The sequence below is a fragment of the Cariama cristata genome, unplaced genomic scaffold, assembly GCF_000690535.1.
Source record: "Cariama cristata isolate BGI_N322 unplaced genomic scaffold, ASM69053v1 scaffold2334, whole genome shotgun sequence".
NCBI classification, from domain to species: Eukaryota; Metazoa; Chordata; class Aves; order Cariamiformes; family Cariamidae; genus Cariama; species Cariama cristata.
Window position 1 is genome coordinate 9,996 of NW_009614518.1, and position 16,534 is coordinate 26,529.

At 34.5% G+C, this 16,534-nt stretch overlaps 1 protein-coding gene across 1 annotated transcript in view; it reads left to right on the forward strand.

Moving 5' to 3' along the window:
- Window positions 1-498: 498 nt before the first annotated feature.
- The window catches only part of DENND4A (DENN/MADD domain containing 4A), a 39,794-nt gene continuing 23,758 nt past the window's right edge, over window positions 499-16,534 (forward strand). Inside the window, exons 1-10 of the mRNA XM_009699446.1 lie at window positions 499-823; window positions 1,439-1,688; window positions 3,291-3,360; window positions 4,967-5,136; window positions 5,818-6,059; window positions 8,348-8,414; window positions 11,836-11,894; window positions 13,100-13,244; window positions 13,835-14,010; window positions 15,897-15,997. Of these exons, the coding sequence (XP_009697748.1) occupies window positions 516-823; window positions 1,439-1,688; window positions 3,291-3,360; window positions 4,967-5,136; window positions 5,818-6,059; window positions 8,348-8,414; window positions 11,836-11,894; window positions 13,100-13,244; window positions 13,835-14,010; window positions 15,897-15,997 (1,588 nt within the window). The 5' untranslated portion in view covers window positions 499-515. The remainder of the gene's footprint in view (window positions 824-1,438; window positions 1,689-3,290; window positions 3,361-4,966; window positions 5,137-5,817; window positions 6,060-8,347; window positions 8,415-11,835; window positions 11,895-13,099; window positions 13,245-13,834; window positions 14,011-15,896; window positions 15,998-16,534) is intronic.

Here is a 16,534-nt window from a genome sequence, read left to right on the forward strand (position 1 = left end):
TTGCCTATATGTTTAATATTCAGGAAGCAAATTAATTGGAGATCATGCCTTAGAAGATCCATCATCATGGTGAACAGAATGCAATAATAATCTATATGCAAAATACGTGAGAACTACTTTTTGGCTCAGCCATGAGCTTTTAGTAGTGAACTATTTGCAAAACTTTGCACAGTATTTTGCTGTTACTGTTCCTGTTGGTTCAGCTACTCTAGTGTGTAAATTAACAGAAAGATGTCACTTGCGTTTTCCATTCCAAGATTTAACAACGAACTCATGCAATTATGGTTCAGAATTCCAAGTTGGAAAGATCGTGATTACAAATGAAAAATGTTGCATGATCTGATGATGGATCTCTGTTTCTTTTGTATGCTTCTATTGTGTTTTCATTTATATTATTGCAAATTTCCTGTTTTTAAAAATAAGCACAATTTTATTATTTCTGATACCTTATTGTTGCCTTTAAAAATACTGATATATATTTCTTTCTTACTAGTTATAACATCCTGTAATGGAAGATGGAAGACAAAGGGGCTCGTGTTGCTGATTACTTTGTTGTGGCAGGATTAACAGATATTTCAAAACCACTAGAGGAAGAAATCCACTTCAATGATGCTTGCCATAAAATCGCTAAACCAAAAGAACCTATTACAGATGTAACAGTACTTAATAAATCTCTGGGGGAGGAAGTTCCTCAGGGATATAAATGCATAGATGTTACTCCCTCAGGACTGTCTGCAGATCTCAATAATGGCAGTCTTGTAGGACCGCAAATATACCTTTGTTATCGCCGAGGAAGGGATAAGCCCCCACTTACTGATTTGGGGTGAGTGTTTTTTCTGTTCCAGTAGGTGATCTTGGCAGTTTTATTTGACTAATGAGCAAATAAAGCAGATTTATTGAAATACCATACTTTTTAAATATAAGGCAAAACTCTGAACAGGAAGATATTTGTTGACTTGAGTATACTGTAACCCAGTATGGTGGGAAAACTGCACGCTGAGTGGATTTTAATGACAACTGTAATCCTTTGCATTTTGGAGTTTTCAAAGCCATTTTTAACTTTCAATGTATATATTTGGGTTGAGATAAGATACTTAACCTATTTAATACAGATTGAAATGAAATGAGTTGTACAACATTCTTAGGATCAGGCAATGAATCTTTAATAGAATTGAAAATAAGGCTATTTTGCAGTAAACAAAACACTTAAAAGCAATTATACGTGAGGAAAACTAGTATAGTTTCATCATGAAGCTTTTCTGTTAGAATGCAAATTGATATAACGTGAGCTGGACTTGCCAGTAAAAATGCTTTCATTGGAGATGATACAAGAGCTGCTGTTAAATTAGTACTATTCAGTTATAATTAGTATAATATTAGTATTCAAAGTGTTTAAAAAAATATGCCTTCTGACTTTTGCTCATCCCATTTTAACTAGGGTTTTATATGACGGGAAAGAAAGAGTAAAGCAAGGTTGTGAAATAATACAGACTACTCCATATGGTCGGCCTGCTAACATTAGTGGCAGTGCCTCATCACAAAGAGTGTACATCACTTACCGAAGAGCATCCGAAAACATGACACAAAACACTTTGGCTGTTACGGATATATGTATAATCATACCGAGTAAAGGAGAAACCCCTCCACATACATTCTGCAAGGTTGACAAGAATCTTAATAATAGTATGGTAAGATTCAAAATCTGGATTTTGAACACTAGATATTCAATGATGTAATGTTTGTGGAGTATTTGTGACAGTTCTCAGGGTACCTGGTGAAAAAATTCTGTAAGTACTCTCCAAAAATAAATCAAATCTTGGAAGAGTTGTTGAGGATTACATTTCTTTGTTCCTGCTTGGAACAAAGTCTTTTTGGAAGTCTTGGAGCAAATAGTCTTTTTAGTGATGACTTGGAAATGCTGACTTCAGCAGCTTTACATTAGTCCTTAAGAACCTGTTGTGTCACCATGTGTATAATGGGAGATTTTACAGCCATGGCTGTTTCTGACACTGATTTTACTGTTGTGATGGGAATTCTGTATCTAACAACTGGCTTCTGGTATGTTTTTAAACTCTCCCATTACCTACAGTGCTATTTTGCACATGTTATTCTCCTCAGTAGTTTCACAAACTTTTTCTCTGAAGAAAGTTGTATATGAGCCATGTTGGATGCTGTTGACTGTAAGCCTGTTTAAATGCTTAATATGGGTCCAAAGCTAGGCCTGCTAAAATACACAGGTGTCACAGCACTTTGTTTTGTAGAACTTAATATTTAGGTATCTCCTGGTTGAATCTGCAGCCCTATATACTGGCTCTTATAGGGTCCTCAGAAGTCCTCATGCTGATGAGGATGCTGACCGCATATGTGAGTAGTATCATGCAAAAAAAATCATGGAAATTGATCTGTACTTGTTTTTAAATAAATGCCTGTAGACATTAACAAATGGATTTTTCAATTCTACCAGTCCCTGTATTGACTGGGTTATGGGAGTGTTGTCTTATGGAAATTGTTATATCTTTCTCCCATCTATAAAAGCTTTGTGTGCCCTTACAGTGTGCTGGTCTCTTTTATTCTCATGTCCAAAAACTGAGAACTTCAAAACTATTTAAAAACGTTAACAATGCCAGAAAGGAAATTGTTGTTTAGAAGTTGCAAAATCTGTGATGTTATGCTGCAGTGTTTGACAGACTGTGAAATCACAGATGGAATAAGGAATCAGGCTTAAAGATTAGCATGATTAAAATAAAAATGCAGACACAAAAGAAAATTATTAAGCATTAACTTAAAGTTTTACACAAATGTATTTAATAATAGAAACGTACTCTGTGTGTGTATATATACATAAATGGGTGCATATATGTACATGTATCTATCTATATACAAATTTAAGCCAGAAGTTTAACAAACTGGAGAAAGGCTTAAATATTTATATGGATGACAATTGTACTTAAAATTCTGTAGTTGTGTTAACAAATGTTTTGGAGAAGAATTTATAGATGTTATGCTTTGGTCTACAAACTAGTTGTGTTTTAGAGGTCAGGCTGATGCCTGCCATGGATTGATGAGCTCAGAGCTAACACAGTACTTTTCTTTCAGTTATATGTTTGTGGCCTTTGCCAGAAAGGATAGTGTAGCAGGCCCAAAATTCCCATATCTTAATGCTCTCTGTTTTTGTGTGTAGATTATGGTTCTTTGTAAACAAGGAAGAGGAAGTTTTCCTCCAGTCTTTTCTGTTAATGTCCTTTTATTATACTTCATCGCTTAATCCAGTGATTTCTTTTGTTTTACAGTGGGGCTCAGCAGTATATTTATGTTATAAAAAGTCTGTGGCAAAAACCAACACCATATCATATAAAGCTGGTATGTAATTACTGTTTAGCTTTTTTTATCTTCAATTCAGGATGTACAGGCTTATTTGTAATGTAATATGTGTTTTATTGAAGAATTATTTGACAAAGACACTGTCTTGGTATTATCCAAAAAGGAATCTTTCCCTGAAGAATTCTTTTAAAATAATGTCCTAAAATAAGCCTTAGAATTATGTATCATGACTATTTAGTTTTAAAATTCGCTTTTAAGTGGAAGCTAAGTTGTGTTTTGATAGGTTTCTACAAACCTGTATGTCTCCCACCTCTGTTTTTGTTGCTAATAACTGTCTCTTAAGGATGTGTGTATGTATATATAAAAATGCAGAAGAAAATACCACCAAAATTATTTTATTCATTTTCATGATCACTTTCTTTAAGAAACATTTTGAACAATACTGAGACTTCCACACTGCCCTGAACATCAGTGACATTGAGCTCTTTAAGTATTTTTGGATTATGTATCATCTTTATTTTGTTGTTTTATTTATAAGACAGAATTAGATTTGCTATGGCTCTGATGAAATGTGTTGCTTTGGGTTTTTTGTCTTCTTTTAAGCCCCTGATTTTGTTTGAGTGCAAGTCATGAGCATGATTCAGACTTAAGCTTTAATTCACTTATATCCCTTTGAGATGCTGCTCTCTGTAAACAATGGTAGTTTAGGACTAACTAAAAGGTGGACAATAAATTTGTAGATAAATAAGAATTTTAAAAGGCCCCACATCTGGTAGTAGCTTGCGTGAAATTTTGCTTCTTGAGGGAGGGAAAAGCCCACTGCCCTTCTTGATTACCAGTTTTTGTTGCTTATTAATATTTCACTGTATATTAGAAAAGAATGTGTAGTGATTGTGTTCTGTAATGCAGAGAAATCCTAAATCCCTTCACTCAATATTCATTCTCAGTTTGGAGTCCCCTGGGTTGGCAATAAGAAAGAACAGATTGCTACTGCTGTATGATGTAATTGAAGATCTGTATGTTAAGAGCTTCTGCTTCAGAACTTCATGTTTTACAGCTGTGTTTAAAATTAGGTCTAAACACATTAGTCTGACAGCGCATTAGCTGAATCCTCAGCTGAGGTAGATCAGCATAATTAATTGGTTCGATTCTATTGATACTAAAAAAATCTATCTAATATCTGACATTATCAGATTTTTCAGGAAACTTTTGTTGGCAAGAATTAATTGCTTTCATAAGTGAAAGCATCAGTAGTTTCTCGATTATTCAGGTTACCATTTTTTAACTAAATTTTAAATATTTACTCGTATTGATGATGAATGTAAACTATTACAATAATGGCTGAAATGCACACAACCTGCAAACAGAAAAACATATAAATTAGTTATGAATAGTTCCTAGAATAGTATGTAGGACTTCAGTCCAATGTTTTTTTTCGTGTGATTTCTCCTTAGGCCATGGAAGCATGCTGCCCCTTTCCAACTATTCGCTATGCCTGATTATTTACAACTTTCCTTTACTGATCTTCTGAGTTTAATGTACCCTCATATACAATTTTTCTGGGCTTTTTTTTATAGAATGAGCTATTACAAATGTGTTTCTGCTATTCCTTGCATAACCACCTCTTTACAAATTGCCATTATAGGTTTAATATGCAGATATCCTGAAGAAGATTATGAATCATTCCCGTTACCAGAATCTGTGCCTCTTTTTTGTCTCCCTATGGGTGCAACAATTGAATGTTGGCCATCTAACAGTAAATACCCTCTCCCAGTTTTTTCTACATTTGTACTAACTGGAGCTTCTGCAGAAAAGGTATTTTGAAAGCTTAAAAAAGAAAATCATTGTTAATAAGTTAAGAATTTGGTTGTTTGTCTGTTCAGGATGATGATAATGCATATTTTCATAGACAAACTTGAATATTCATTTGGGCTTAATTCAAAGACTACTTTAAAGAGTGACTTGCTTTTATTTCACTGCTGGACAGTCGATCATACAAACCTGTACTCCTTTACTTTCCAATCATGTTAGCCTTTGAAACTAGAGAGCTATAAAAATTCTAACTGCATATATATGCAAGTATACTATTTTTATTGAAAGCATGGAAACAACCTTGCATGTACATACTTATTCTAAAAGTAAATTGGATGTCAGAGGAGTTGACGTATAAAGAACTCCTAAAATATCTTTAAAGGCAATTGTAGGAGCAGTTGACTGTAGTTATACTCTGTATAATCATTATTTTTCTCTCACTTAAATTGTTTCGTAAATTACTCTTTCTCATATGACATTAAGTGTTTTAAATAAATAATAGACAGTCTGGATTTTCACAGCCATGAGAATATTCTGGAATAGATTGCTTCAAAAGATGATACGTTAGTGTAACTTTTCAAACAATAACATGGACTTGATTTTCTTTGCATGTTTGGGGTTTGTTAGATTGCTTTGAAGATTGAGGCAGATTTATTGACTTCAAATCAACTATGTTGTTTGCAGGTGTATGGTGCTGCTATTCAGTTTTATGAACTGTATCCTGAAGAGAATCTCACAGAGAAACAAAAATCTCAACTGGGATTAGCAGCTGCTGTTGAGGGAAAGTCAGACACATGCAGAACAGTTCAAACAAATAAATGCATCTGTCTGCTCTCTCACTGGCCTTTCTTTGATGCTTTCAAGAAGTTTCTTACTTTTCTGTATCGTTACTCCATTTCTGGTCCACATGTCCTACCCATTGAGAAGTAAGTAATTTCAAAAATTCATAACAGTAATTTCAGTTGATGAGACCTCTTTTTTCACTTCTAAGTTTCCTATAATATCCCTTTGACTTTAGTCATCAAACTTAAACTATAATGGTTACACTAAATTAAGCACTTTTCTCCATTGATTAAATGTATCTTTACCTACTTCCTGAAAAAGCCTAGATTTTTATTTGTGATTTAAGTGCCTGCAAAAGTATCTCTGAAAGCCTTTTTTAATTAGCTTTGCATCCTTCAGCATAACGATTAGGAGGAGCAAGGTTATAAATCCTTTCTTAATGTTGCATGCATTAAGTTAGAAAGAAATATGTAGTTTTGCATTTTTTTCTCAAATGCCTATTTGTTGTGTAATGAGAGACAATAAAGCAGATTAAATTTTTTGCACTAGTAATCCTCCTCTATTTGTGATAAATAAACTTAATTTCCTTCTTACATAAAGGATTTCACATCTTAAAATGTAGAGGAAATCCTTACATCCAAGAAGTGATTGATCTCTGTAATTGATAATGTAGTACCATCTAACACTTCTAGGCTAACGTAACTTTTTAATGCAGTAGATTTCAAATGCAGTATTTGCATTTTTATTTTATTACACACCAGTCTTTTTTTCTGATTAAACTTCAATATTAACTTTTATGACACTTTGACTTTGTGGATTAAGCATTTTTTTGTGATTGTTTACCACTTTGTTATTCCACTTTGTATCTACTAGTTTTAAAATTCTGATAGTGTAAATTTGCAATAATGAAAAGATTATTTTTCTTTTTAAGCTGAGAACTATTTTTGGGTTTTGAGTTTCGGGAATGAATAAAATTAGAAGTGAATATAATAAATGTTTTATTAGTTTACAAATCAGAGAAATCAGAATAAGCAGATAAATCTGTAAAATCAGAATTAACTGGTCAGTTTACTGTGAATAATTTAAATACAGCTACACTGTCTTGCATGAAGTTGATATACTATCTAACCTAGTTTCTTCTGCTATTTTAATGATGATGAAGGTTGTCTGTGCCATACATGCATATTTGAACGTTTTCAGTCAGCCCTGCCTCTGCCAGCAGCAGGCTTTTCCCTTGATGTTTGCTGTATGTTTCATATTTCTGCCACCATCTTCATACACTGGTAATAAAGACAAAACCCCAAATCCGTTGTCAGCCTGATTCCTTTCCTGTTCTTATTTGCCATGCGGCTGCACAGGCTCTGATGCTGACACGAGGGAGGTCAATTGAGGAGTGGCGAAGAGGAGGCACGAGACTGCTTCTGGTTAATACCAGTTATGTGATTATAGAACTGCAACAAAAAGTTAAGCCTAGCACAAGTACACAGAATTAAAAACACAGTAAAAATGTTGGGGGTTTTTGCATACATCTAGCGGCATAATATGCAGCTACCTTGAAATACATGTATGAAATACATAGCTTTGAATCAGAAACATGTAAAATGAGTCTTCTATATAAATCAATGCCTATTTGTACATTTGTCTGAATTTCTTCAAAATTTGGTTGGTTGTCTGTGTCATAGTAATGGTAAGAGTTACAGAAATCACAGTAATGTCTGTGCTGTAGCATGCAGTTTGATGGATTACCTGTTTCTACTGATTGCATGTAGTTTCTTTTGATGTGAAAATGTGTATTATGCAGAACTCCTAAACTTTTAAAACTTTTGTAAGTTTAATCAGTTCATAAAACTGAGAACTTATTCAAATTTTAAAAATGTTTTTCTGTGTTTGTAGTATATGGAAAATTTTTAACACTTTTTTATCAGAAAACTTACATAACATTTTGTATTTGGAAGTGAAGAAAATGGATGTGAAGAAAATGGATGAACTTAATGACTGTCCTTGATACTCAACTGTGAATGTATTCTTTTGCAAATAACCAGTGCTAGTCTCTGAGGTATAGTGTTATTTCACGCCAGTCTCAGAAGCATGATTGTAAAATGGTGTTGTGATACTCAAACATCAATATTTCTACTTTACAATTAATTTAAAAAAAAAAAAGCTCCTTATAATTTTTCAGTCTCCCAAACCAAGCTTGTAGTCTGACAGATAATCTAGTCTGCCATTTTGGTTGTCACTAGTAGAAAAATAGGTTTTGAAGGTCAAAATATTCCTGTAGGGTATGGGTGCTGGTTTTTTTTACTCTCTGACTTCTGAATAAGTATGTGCCATCTTTATATAATAATTTCTTTTACTGGCAATAATTTTGTCTTGAGGTAAAGAAGTTTAAGCTTATAATTTCTACTAAATCAGTATTTTTCTTTTCCTCTAGACACATTTCCCATTTCATGCATAAAGTTCCTTTTCCATCCCCTCAGAGACCAAGAATACTAGTTCAGGTAAGTGTAAATTTCTTCTTAATACCTGTGTCTTAAGTGAAGACAAAGCAGCTGTTGAACAGGTTAGTAAATGGAAAATGTAATTTTCATGTTCAAGTTTTTTTTTGTTCAGGCTTTTGTTCCTAAATTCATATATTTAATTTTTACAGATTTCTCACTGTTCTGTTTCCACTTTAGTTAGTCTTTCATAAGATATTACAAGAAACTGTTCAGTGAGGTTAGAACTTTTTTTTTCAGAGTATATGGAAATTAGTGAAAAACTATCCGAAGTTGGCAGCTAGTTTGACTTTTGTGATAGCTTTTGAACTGTTTTCTTCTTTCTGCTGTATGGAGGCTGAGTTAAAATAAATACATAAAATTTAAACCATATGTGAAGCATATATTAATGATTACCCATTTTCCCAAATGGCTTCATGCTGTCCTCTACATAATGGATAGCTCTTACTTAAAGCTGCAGGAGCCACACGCATTCAACAGAGGTGCATTTGTATCAAATATGACCCTTATTCTGTCCTACCTGCAAGACCTAGCATATTTTACTGTGTGCGAGTGAATTGCCAGAATTAGGTTACCTGTTACTGGAAATTTCACCCATGTCACTGTTGGTAAAAGAAGGGAAATCCCTATCTCAAAGACTTCTTAAGTGAAGTGTTATTAAATTTTGTATTTTTTTTTCCCCCTCCTAAGAGGCAAAATGGGTAGAAACATGTTAAAATTTTATTGCTGAGAAAAGACAGCTCTATTCTAGTTGTAGTTATTCTACCAATCCTATGATTTTGAACAAATTGTTACAAGATGATGTTACTGTCTGTTATGGCTTGTATGAAATAAAATATGGAGACCCCTGTGCAATTTTCAGTCTTAATGTATAAGCCCATATGCTAGTGAAGTCTTTCAGAGTAAATACAATCTTGGGTTATGTCTTTATAGAATGTATTGAATACTAAAGATCCTCCTTAGTGTACTTGGATATTCTAAAGAAGTGACATTTATTACTGTTACTGAAAAGGAATTGAAGAACAGTTATACTGGAACTGTATCTGATGCTTCTGTCACTTTTATTATGATTTTAAAGTTCAATTCAAAATGCAGTATTTTTAAATCTTGGGAGGGGGTTATTCGCATCCAGTAAAATATTTGTGCAAGGGAACACTAAACACACATTAACAGAGAACCATAAGTGAGCTTGGAGAAAAACTTTTAAGTTTTTACTCTGAATTTTTAGGGAACTCTGTCAAAGTATACATGGGTGTATATCCTGGAAAAAGTCTGAGGATCTAGATGTAAGTGATATGAAATTATGTCTGTTATACCTGATTTTCAAAATGCTGTATGTGTCAAGTTAATATAACTTCAGTAGCTGATAGTACAGGCGGAGAACACACTGCTTTCAAGGTAGGCAGTGGTAGTTGAGGTCTGTGAATAAGTACTTCCTTCCAGCTGCTTTCAGGGACTTTTGAGTTGTCTTTAATGCTGCACTGAATAAAACCACAGGTGATTATCTAAGATGTTTTCCCTGAAATAGTATGGAAAACGCCTGTATTCTTGAAAATTACAAACTTTTAGAATTCCATTTCATTGAGGAAATAGTAATTTCTCTCTGAAGCTTGCTAACTTAAAACACGGTAGTTTTTTGCTAAATAATTAGCATAGCAAGACCTTCTCAATATGTATTGCTGTAGAATGCCTCTCAAGTGCGTATGTGCTTTCTGAAAATGAGACTTGATATATTTTAGTAACTACATGTATACCTATCTGGATGTGTAATCCATTCTTAGATCCTTCTTAACATCTGTTACAAGTGAGAGAGAGAACATGGCATGTGACTGACAATAAGTTTCAAAGAAATTCTAGCCATTAGTAAAACATTCAGGAATGTTCCGATTGCCAGTTTCCAGCTGCCATTGTTGTAAGGTTGTTTCTGATCTGAAATCTGCTAAACTCTGTTCTCCGTGTCCTACATCTCCTTATTACACAGAAGTTCCTGTTCTAATGATGTATTCACAGCCTGCAAACTTCAAGAACACATCGAGCAATATGTTTCTCCCTCTGAAGAACGGGCGCAGTAAGTGCCCCTTCTGCCTAAGGGAGACACGCTCTTTGAATACATGCTTGATTGTGTTTATCTGCTATTGCTGAAGCACAAAAGTCATAGGACATTAAGCTGATGCGTCCTTTCTGAGGGTAGTTTATGAAGGTTACCTCAGGCTGAAAAAATGAGTTCTCTGAATTCTTTCACTCAACAAGCTAATAGTGGTGGTTGTCACAAGGTGACTTACTTGAAGACAAATCTAGCATGTAGAGTGGTGTGGCCATCCTCATTTGTCATTGAAGCTAAATGTAGCATCAGCCTTCAAAAGCTCTGTTATGTGAAATAAGCAAGGAAGCAGTACTGTGTAGACTCTTGTTAATGACCTATGTTTTGTGTGTCTGTCCAGGCACAGTGTTAGGTGACCTAGTGCTTCAGCATTTGTATTACTTATTCATCTGATCTGACTTCTATTGTCTCCTCATCTGCAGTGGGATCTAAGATGAAATGTACTCAAAGTTGAAATGTTATGAAAAGTTGTCTGAACTTGCAGCTTAGTTGTACAAGTTATGTGACTTACTGAATTACTGCTGCTACTTGTATGAGTGCTTTTATACAATAGATAGACAATACACGACCATTTAGCAGGGATGATTAAGCTAACTAATATCTTGTTACCTTGGATTTACTATGGCTGAAAATGTTAGTTGAGCTTTGATAAATTGATTGTATATCTGTCTTCTTGTACTCATTTGAATCCTCCTATTCATGCTGAATATATGAATGATTTCTCTTGATGTCATATCACTGTATGAAAGAAATCTGAATTAATAAGATCTTTGTCTTGGACCTTCAACTAATGTGAATTTTAAAGATTCTATCAAAGCTGAGCTGAGCCATTTCTACCAGCTAAGACCCTAATTCTCATGTCTTCTGAAGAAAATATTATTTTACATTGTGATCTGCCATCTCTTCCCTTCATGCATTTTATCCATCTCTTTCCTCCTAAATCCAAAAGCAATACCCACCCGGCCCCTGAAAGCTGTGTATGAACTATGGGCCCTCACTTCCCTTAAAATACAGAAGGCTTCATTTTTCAGCAGTTAATATATTCACTTTTTTACAGAATTAGCTAGTTTAAATTCCTCTTCATGAATATGCAATATATTCAGTTCTGACCAAGAAAGGAAGATCATGCTTTTTCTGGTTTTTACTAAAGGATACTGATGCACAACATTGCGTACCACTTCTGACAGTGCTATAGAACTGGGATATATAAGGTTCAGCTTAGTTAAGTTCTATTTTTGGTATTCTTTGTTATAGTTGTGTAATTTTTAATAAATATTTCCGAAGTTCAGAATAAAAAGAATGTATTTGAAAATCTTTCTCCAGCTGTCTCCACATGATAACCTGATTCTTAGCCAACCTGTGTCTTCACCCCTTCCACTGAGGTAAGTAGCACTATCTTCTCTTTAGTTGTGAAATGTATTCTGTTTTACATTGCAGAAAAGATTTGGTACTTTGAGTTGTAATTGCGCAAATTAACTTGCCTTGTCTGGTGCCTTTTGTAGCTAGTGTATCTGAAGTTTATTTATGTGATTATAGAATCATGGAATCGTTTAGTTTGGAAAGGACCTTTAAGATCATCAAGCCCAACCGTAAACCTGGCATGGCCAAGACCACCATTAAACCGTGTCCCTAAGCACCACATTTACACCTCTTTTAAATTACCTCTAGGGATGGCGACTCCACCACTTCCCTGAGCAGCCTGTGCCAATGCATGACAACCCTTTCAGTGAAGAAATTCTTCCTAATATCCAATCTAAACCTCCCCTGGCACAACTTGAGGCCATTTCCTCTTGTCCTATCACTTCTTACTTGGGAGAAGAGGCTGACCCTCACCTGGCTACACCCTCCTGTCAGGTTGTTGTAGAGAGCGATCAGGTCTCCCCTCAGCCTCCTCTTCACCAGGCTAAACACCCCCAGCTCCCTCAGCTGCTCCCCATCAAACTTGTGCTCCAGACTCTTCACCACCTTCGTTGCCCTCCTCTGGACTCGCTCCAGCACCTCAAGGTCTTTCTTGTTGTGAGGGGCCCAAAACTGAACACAGTACTCGAGGTGTGGCCTCACCGCTGCTGAGTACAGGGGGCCTGACAAGGATACATACTTAATAAACCATATCTGTGTATTTTCAAATAATTTTAGTGGTTCTGGAGGCAGAATATAGATTGTTAGATTCCCTTTCTAGGGGTTGGTACCTGGGCTCCCAAGATAGTGCAGCTTTTATACTGCAAGGTAATTGAAGGAGTTCTGTGACTGTCTTAACTTTCGTGTCTCTGTGCAGCAGAATGATTAAAGATATGTACGTTGTCTCCCTGTAAATTGCATCTCAAAAAGAAAAAAAATCATGCACGTGTCCTGAAAATAGTTTAGACTGATTCAAGGATCATGGTTACATTTGGGAAATAACCATTCTTCACTGAAGAGTGAAGTGTACCAAGTAGTCTGCCTTGCAATCTTTTAAAAAAAGAAAGATTTGCAGATTTAAGTTTGTAAAATCCTCTAATGCCTTGTTTTCTATTTTGTTATTGAATGTTTCTTTTTTTATTTTTAATAGTCCTGTGTAACTCACCAGTGTATTTATATTCTGTAACAGTGGGGGCAAGTTTTCTACACTACTTCAGAATTTAGGACCTGAAAATGCAGTAACTCTACTTGTATTTGCTGTGACGGAACATAAAATTCTCATCCATTCACTGCGACCTTCTGTCCTTACTAGTGTGACAGAGGCATTAGTCTCTGTAAGTAACGTTCTTTTAATCATACACCTGTAAGTGGAAAAAAGAATGTTTTTAGATAAAATCTAAAATTAGTAGTAGTGCTGTTAGGCTTCAAGGTTACTTAAAAATAAGAATAAAAATAAAGATCATTAGAAAGAAAAATTCATGTTGCTAATGATATCCCACAAAGAAGAGAAATAGTAATTGTTGTTGCTTCTTTATGTGTAAATATTGTAAATAAGCATGTTGTTTGATCATCACAATGCACTGAATAGGAGTTCCCGATTTTCCCAAATAGCACTGTATTCTCTCTTGCAGAAGAATTTTAAATGGATATTATTTTCCTGCCTGTCTTCACTAAGAATTGTTTTGCTACCTTTACGATATACACTCTATTATACTGAAGAGCTCTTTTCCTACAAATTAAACGCATTGAATTTTAGAGAAATGAGTGCATTTTTTATTTGATAATCTGCCTCTAGATTTTCAGTAATAATTATCTGCCGTGTTAAAGAATTTTGAAGTGGCAGTTAGTGAAGCGTGGTTTATACTTGCATAGATTATATAATAATATGTGTTTAACCTATGTTTTTGTCTGCGTATTTTCAAAGATGATATTTCCCTTCCACTGGCCTTGCCCATATATTCCTCTCTGTCCCTTGGCACTGGCAGATGTGTTAAGTGCACCATGCCCATTCATAGTGGGAATTGATTCAAGATACTTTGATCTCTATGACCCTCCACCAGATGTTAGCTGTGTTGACCTAGATACCAATACGATTTCTCAGTAAGTATTTGGTAACAATTTTTTTTTCTGTGTTAATTTTTCTTTTGCTTCTTGTTTTCAAAGGCAAAAAGAAGCTTTTTGGCAAAACTTCAGGGGATTTTGTTTGTTTTAAACCTCTGAACTTCCTAATATATCATCCTTCTTGAAATGAGCATGCTAGAAATTCTATCTCCTGTTCAATACAGCGGAGTGGAGTACAATCCTCATGGAACATTATTGCCATTTATTCTATTACATTAAAATCTTATTACACAGGTTGGCACGTTTCCTGGATTAACCGTATTGTTTCTCACTTCATTGTCCCTGGAGGAGAATAGTAATTTTCTTTTTTTCATGATCAGCTTTCTTAGTGTTGAAGAAATTCTAGTATCTTCATATGGCCATCTGCTTGAAAATTCTAACAATTAAATCATACTCCGTATCAATATGAAGTATAGGAACTTCATGTTGAGAATTAGGGATGTGAACTTTCATGGATGAGAGAGTCTTAATTAAGACTTAGAATCATGCCATTGCTAATGAACTGAGATAACAGTATTATATTTCTCCTTCAGAACTATGTAGAGTACTATGTTTTTCTGTAATACTAATTATCTAGTATCTAAAATACTAATAAGGGACAGCTGTACACTGTTAAAACCATTGAGAAACAGTCCCTATTGTTATGACATTCAAAACAACAAATCATTTATTTCCTTGTGATGTTGTGATACAAAAATAGACAGAAGAAGCTAAGGCTTCTAATTCAAGATTCTAAAACACACAAAATTAAACTTTTATTTCAGAATTGAACTTTTGTTTCTATATAATGTTTAGTATACTCCGTATATACTTAGTGCAACTTCTCAAAGTCTTTGGTCAGTGTTCTTTTGTATCATCCTTCTGTTGACAGCAGTCTGCAGCATTACTGTGCCTGACTAAAAACTTCTTTCTTCCTAAATTTTCTGATTTGTGGGTTTAGTTTTGCTTCAGTAGTTGTGCATGGATTTAGAGAAGGTGGCATATATTAAGTATTTGTAAATAGAAATTTTTGTTAAGGATTTTATGCTGATACCAAATTTGTATAGCAATTCTGCTCTGAAGTTTTTAGGACCTAGTTCAAACTGGGCTGCGATAACTTTGGGTTTGGTTTTCTTACTTTTTGGTTAAGAGGAACATGTTTGTGGATTTCTTCTGGTATTTGTCTAATTAGCTATATATTCGTGAATGGAAAATAATTTCTTTCCAGTTATTTCTGTTTTCATTCTTTTTTTAGCTGATTTTTCTATACATTTTCTTAGAACAGACTAATTCCATTTCATCTTATGGAAAAAAGTGTCAAACATGCTTTCAATTTTTGTGACTTTGTGACCGATAGGGTCTTGAGGCTTGCTGGTGCCCTCTGTTGACAAAGAACGTTGTATTTTTCTTTAATCATGATAATGATATAGTTAAGTCCAAATCTATATGCACAAAACAAAAAGCAGTTATCATATCAAATTGATTTCAGGTTACTGTGAGCATTCTAGTCATTATCTCCATCCTAGTTTAAGTAATTACAGCTCAGAACATAGCATGTGTGGTGGTTGCTTGTGCAATGGCAGGTGCTTAATACTATTAATCCATCTTTCATGAGTTCTAAGTGGATTGATTTCAGTGCTAAAGAGTGTGACTGCATAATCATCATCCTGAAATTTGGGGCATTAGTTAGATGTCTGTGATCAAATCTCCATATAGTAAATCAAGTTAGACTTTGTTCGTTGGTTTTCAATCCTTCTTAGTCCTGTTTTAATGGAGGAAATTGTATAGTTCTATCATGTCTCTGAAGGGATGGAAAATCCTCTGAATACAATCCTACATATACACATATTCCAGTGTATACTCACGCTGTTCTTTTTCCCTTCCAGAACTGGAGATAAGAAAGCTATTGCATGGAAGATCTTACCAAAGAAACCTTGTAAAAATCTGATGAACACTTTAAATAATTTGTATCAGCAGCTGGCAGAATGTGAGTGGGAAAGTACATAGTAAGATTTACATTGGATATAGTGTGCCATATTGATGGATAAATATAGCTAATTAAATATGTTCTGAAGTCACCCATTACACTAAACATAACGTTTTAGTACAGAATGCGAATATCTGTGCTTTAAGGCCCGAGATTAGCAGCCATGTAGAGGCTTTTGGAGTGGAAGAGACTTCCATATATATAAGGTGATGCTCAACAGAAAAAAAAAAAAAAGAGCAGAGCTTTTATGAGTAGGGAATAGTAAAGCAAAGAGTAGGCCAATAATAAAGACTTTTGTTTTGTCTTCAAAGCCTACTCAAGTCCGCTGATGTCTTGACAATTGAGGTATCTTTGACACTCAAGCTGATAGTACTTTACCTAAAATTTTAAGATGAAAGTAACAACTGTTTTATAAACATTGGGGGTTTTTTTAAAGCATAGCACAATTACTGGACATTTCTAAGAAAAAATTGGTTGTTGATAGAATCCTCAAATATTGCAGAGCAAGGTATATTGAACCTTGATGTGAAAAAGCAG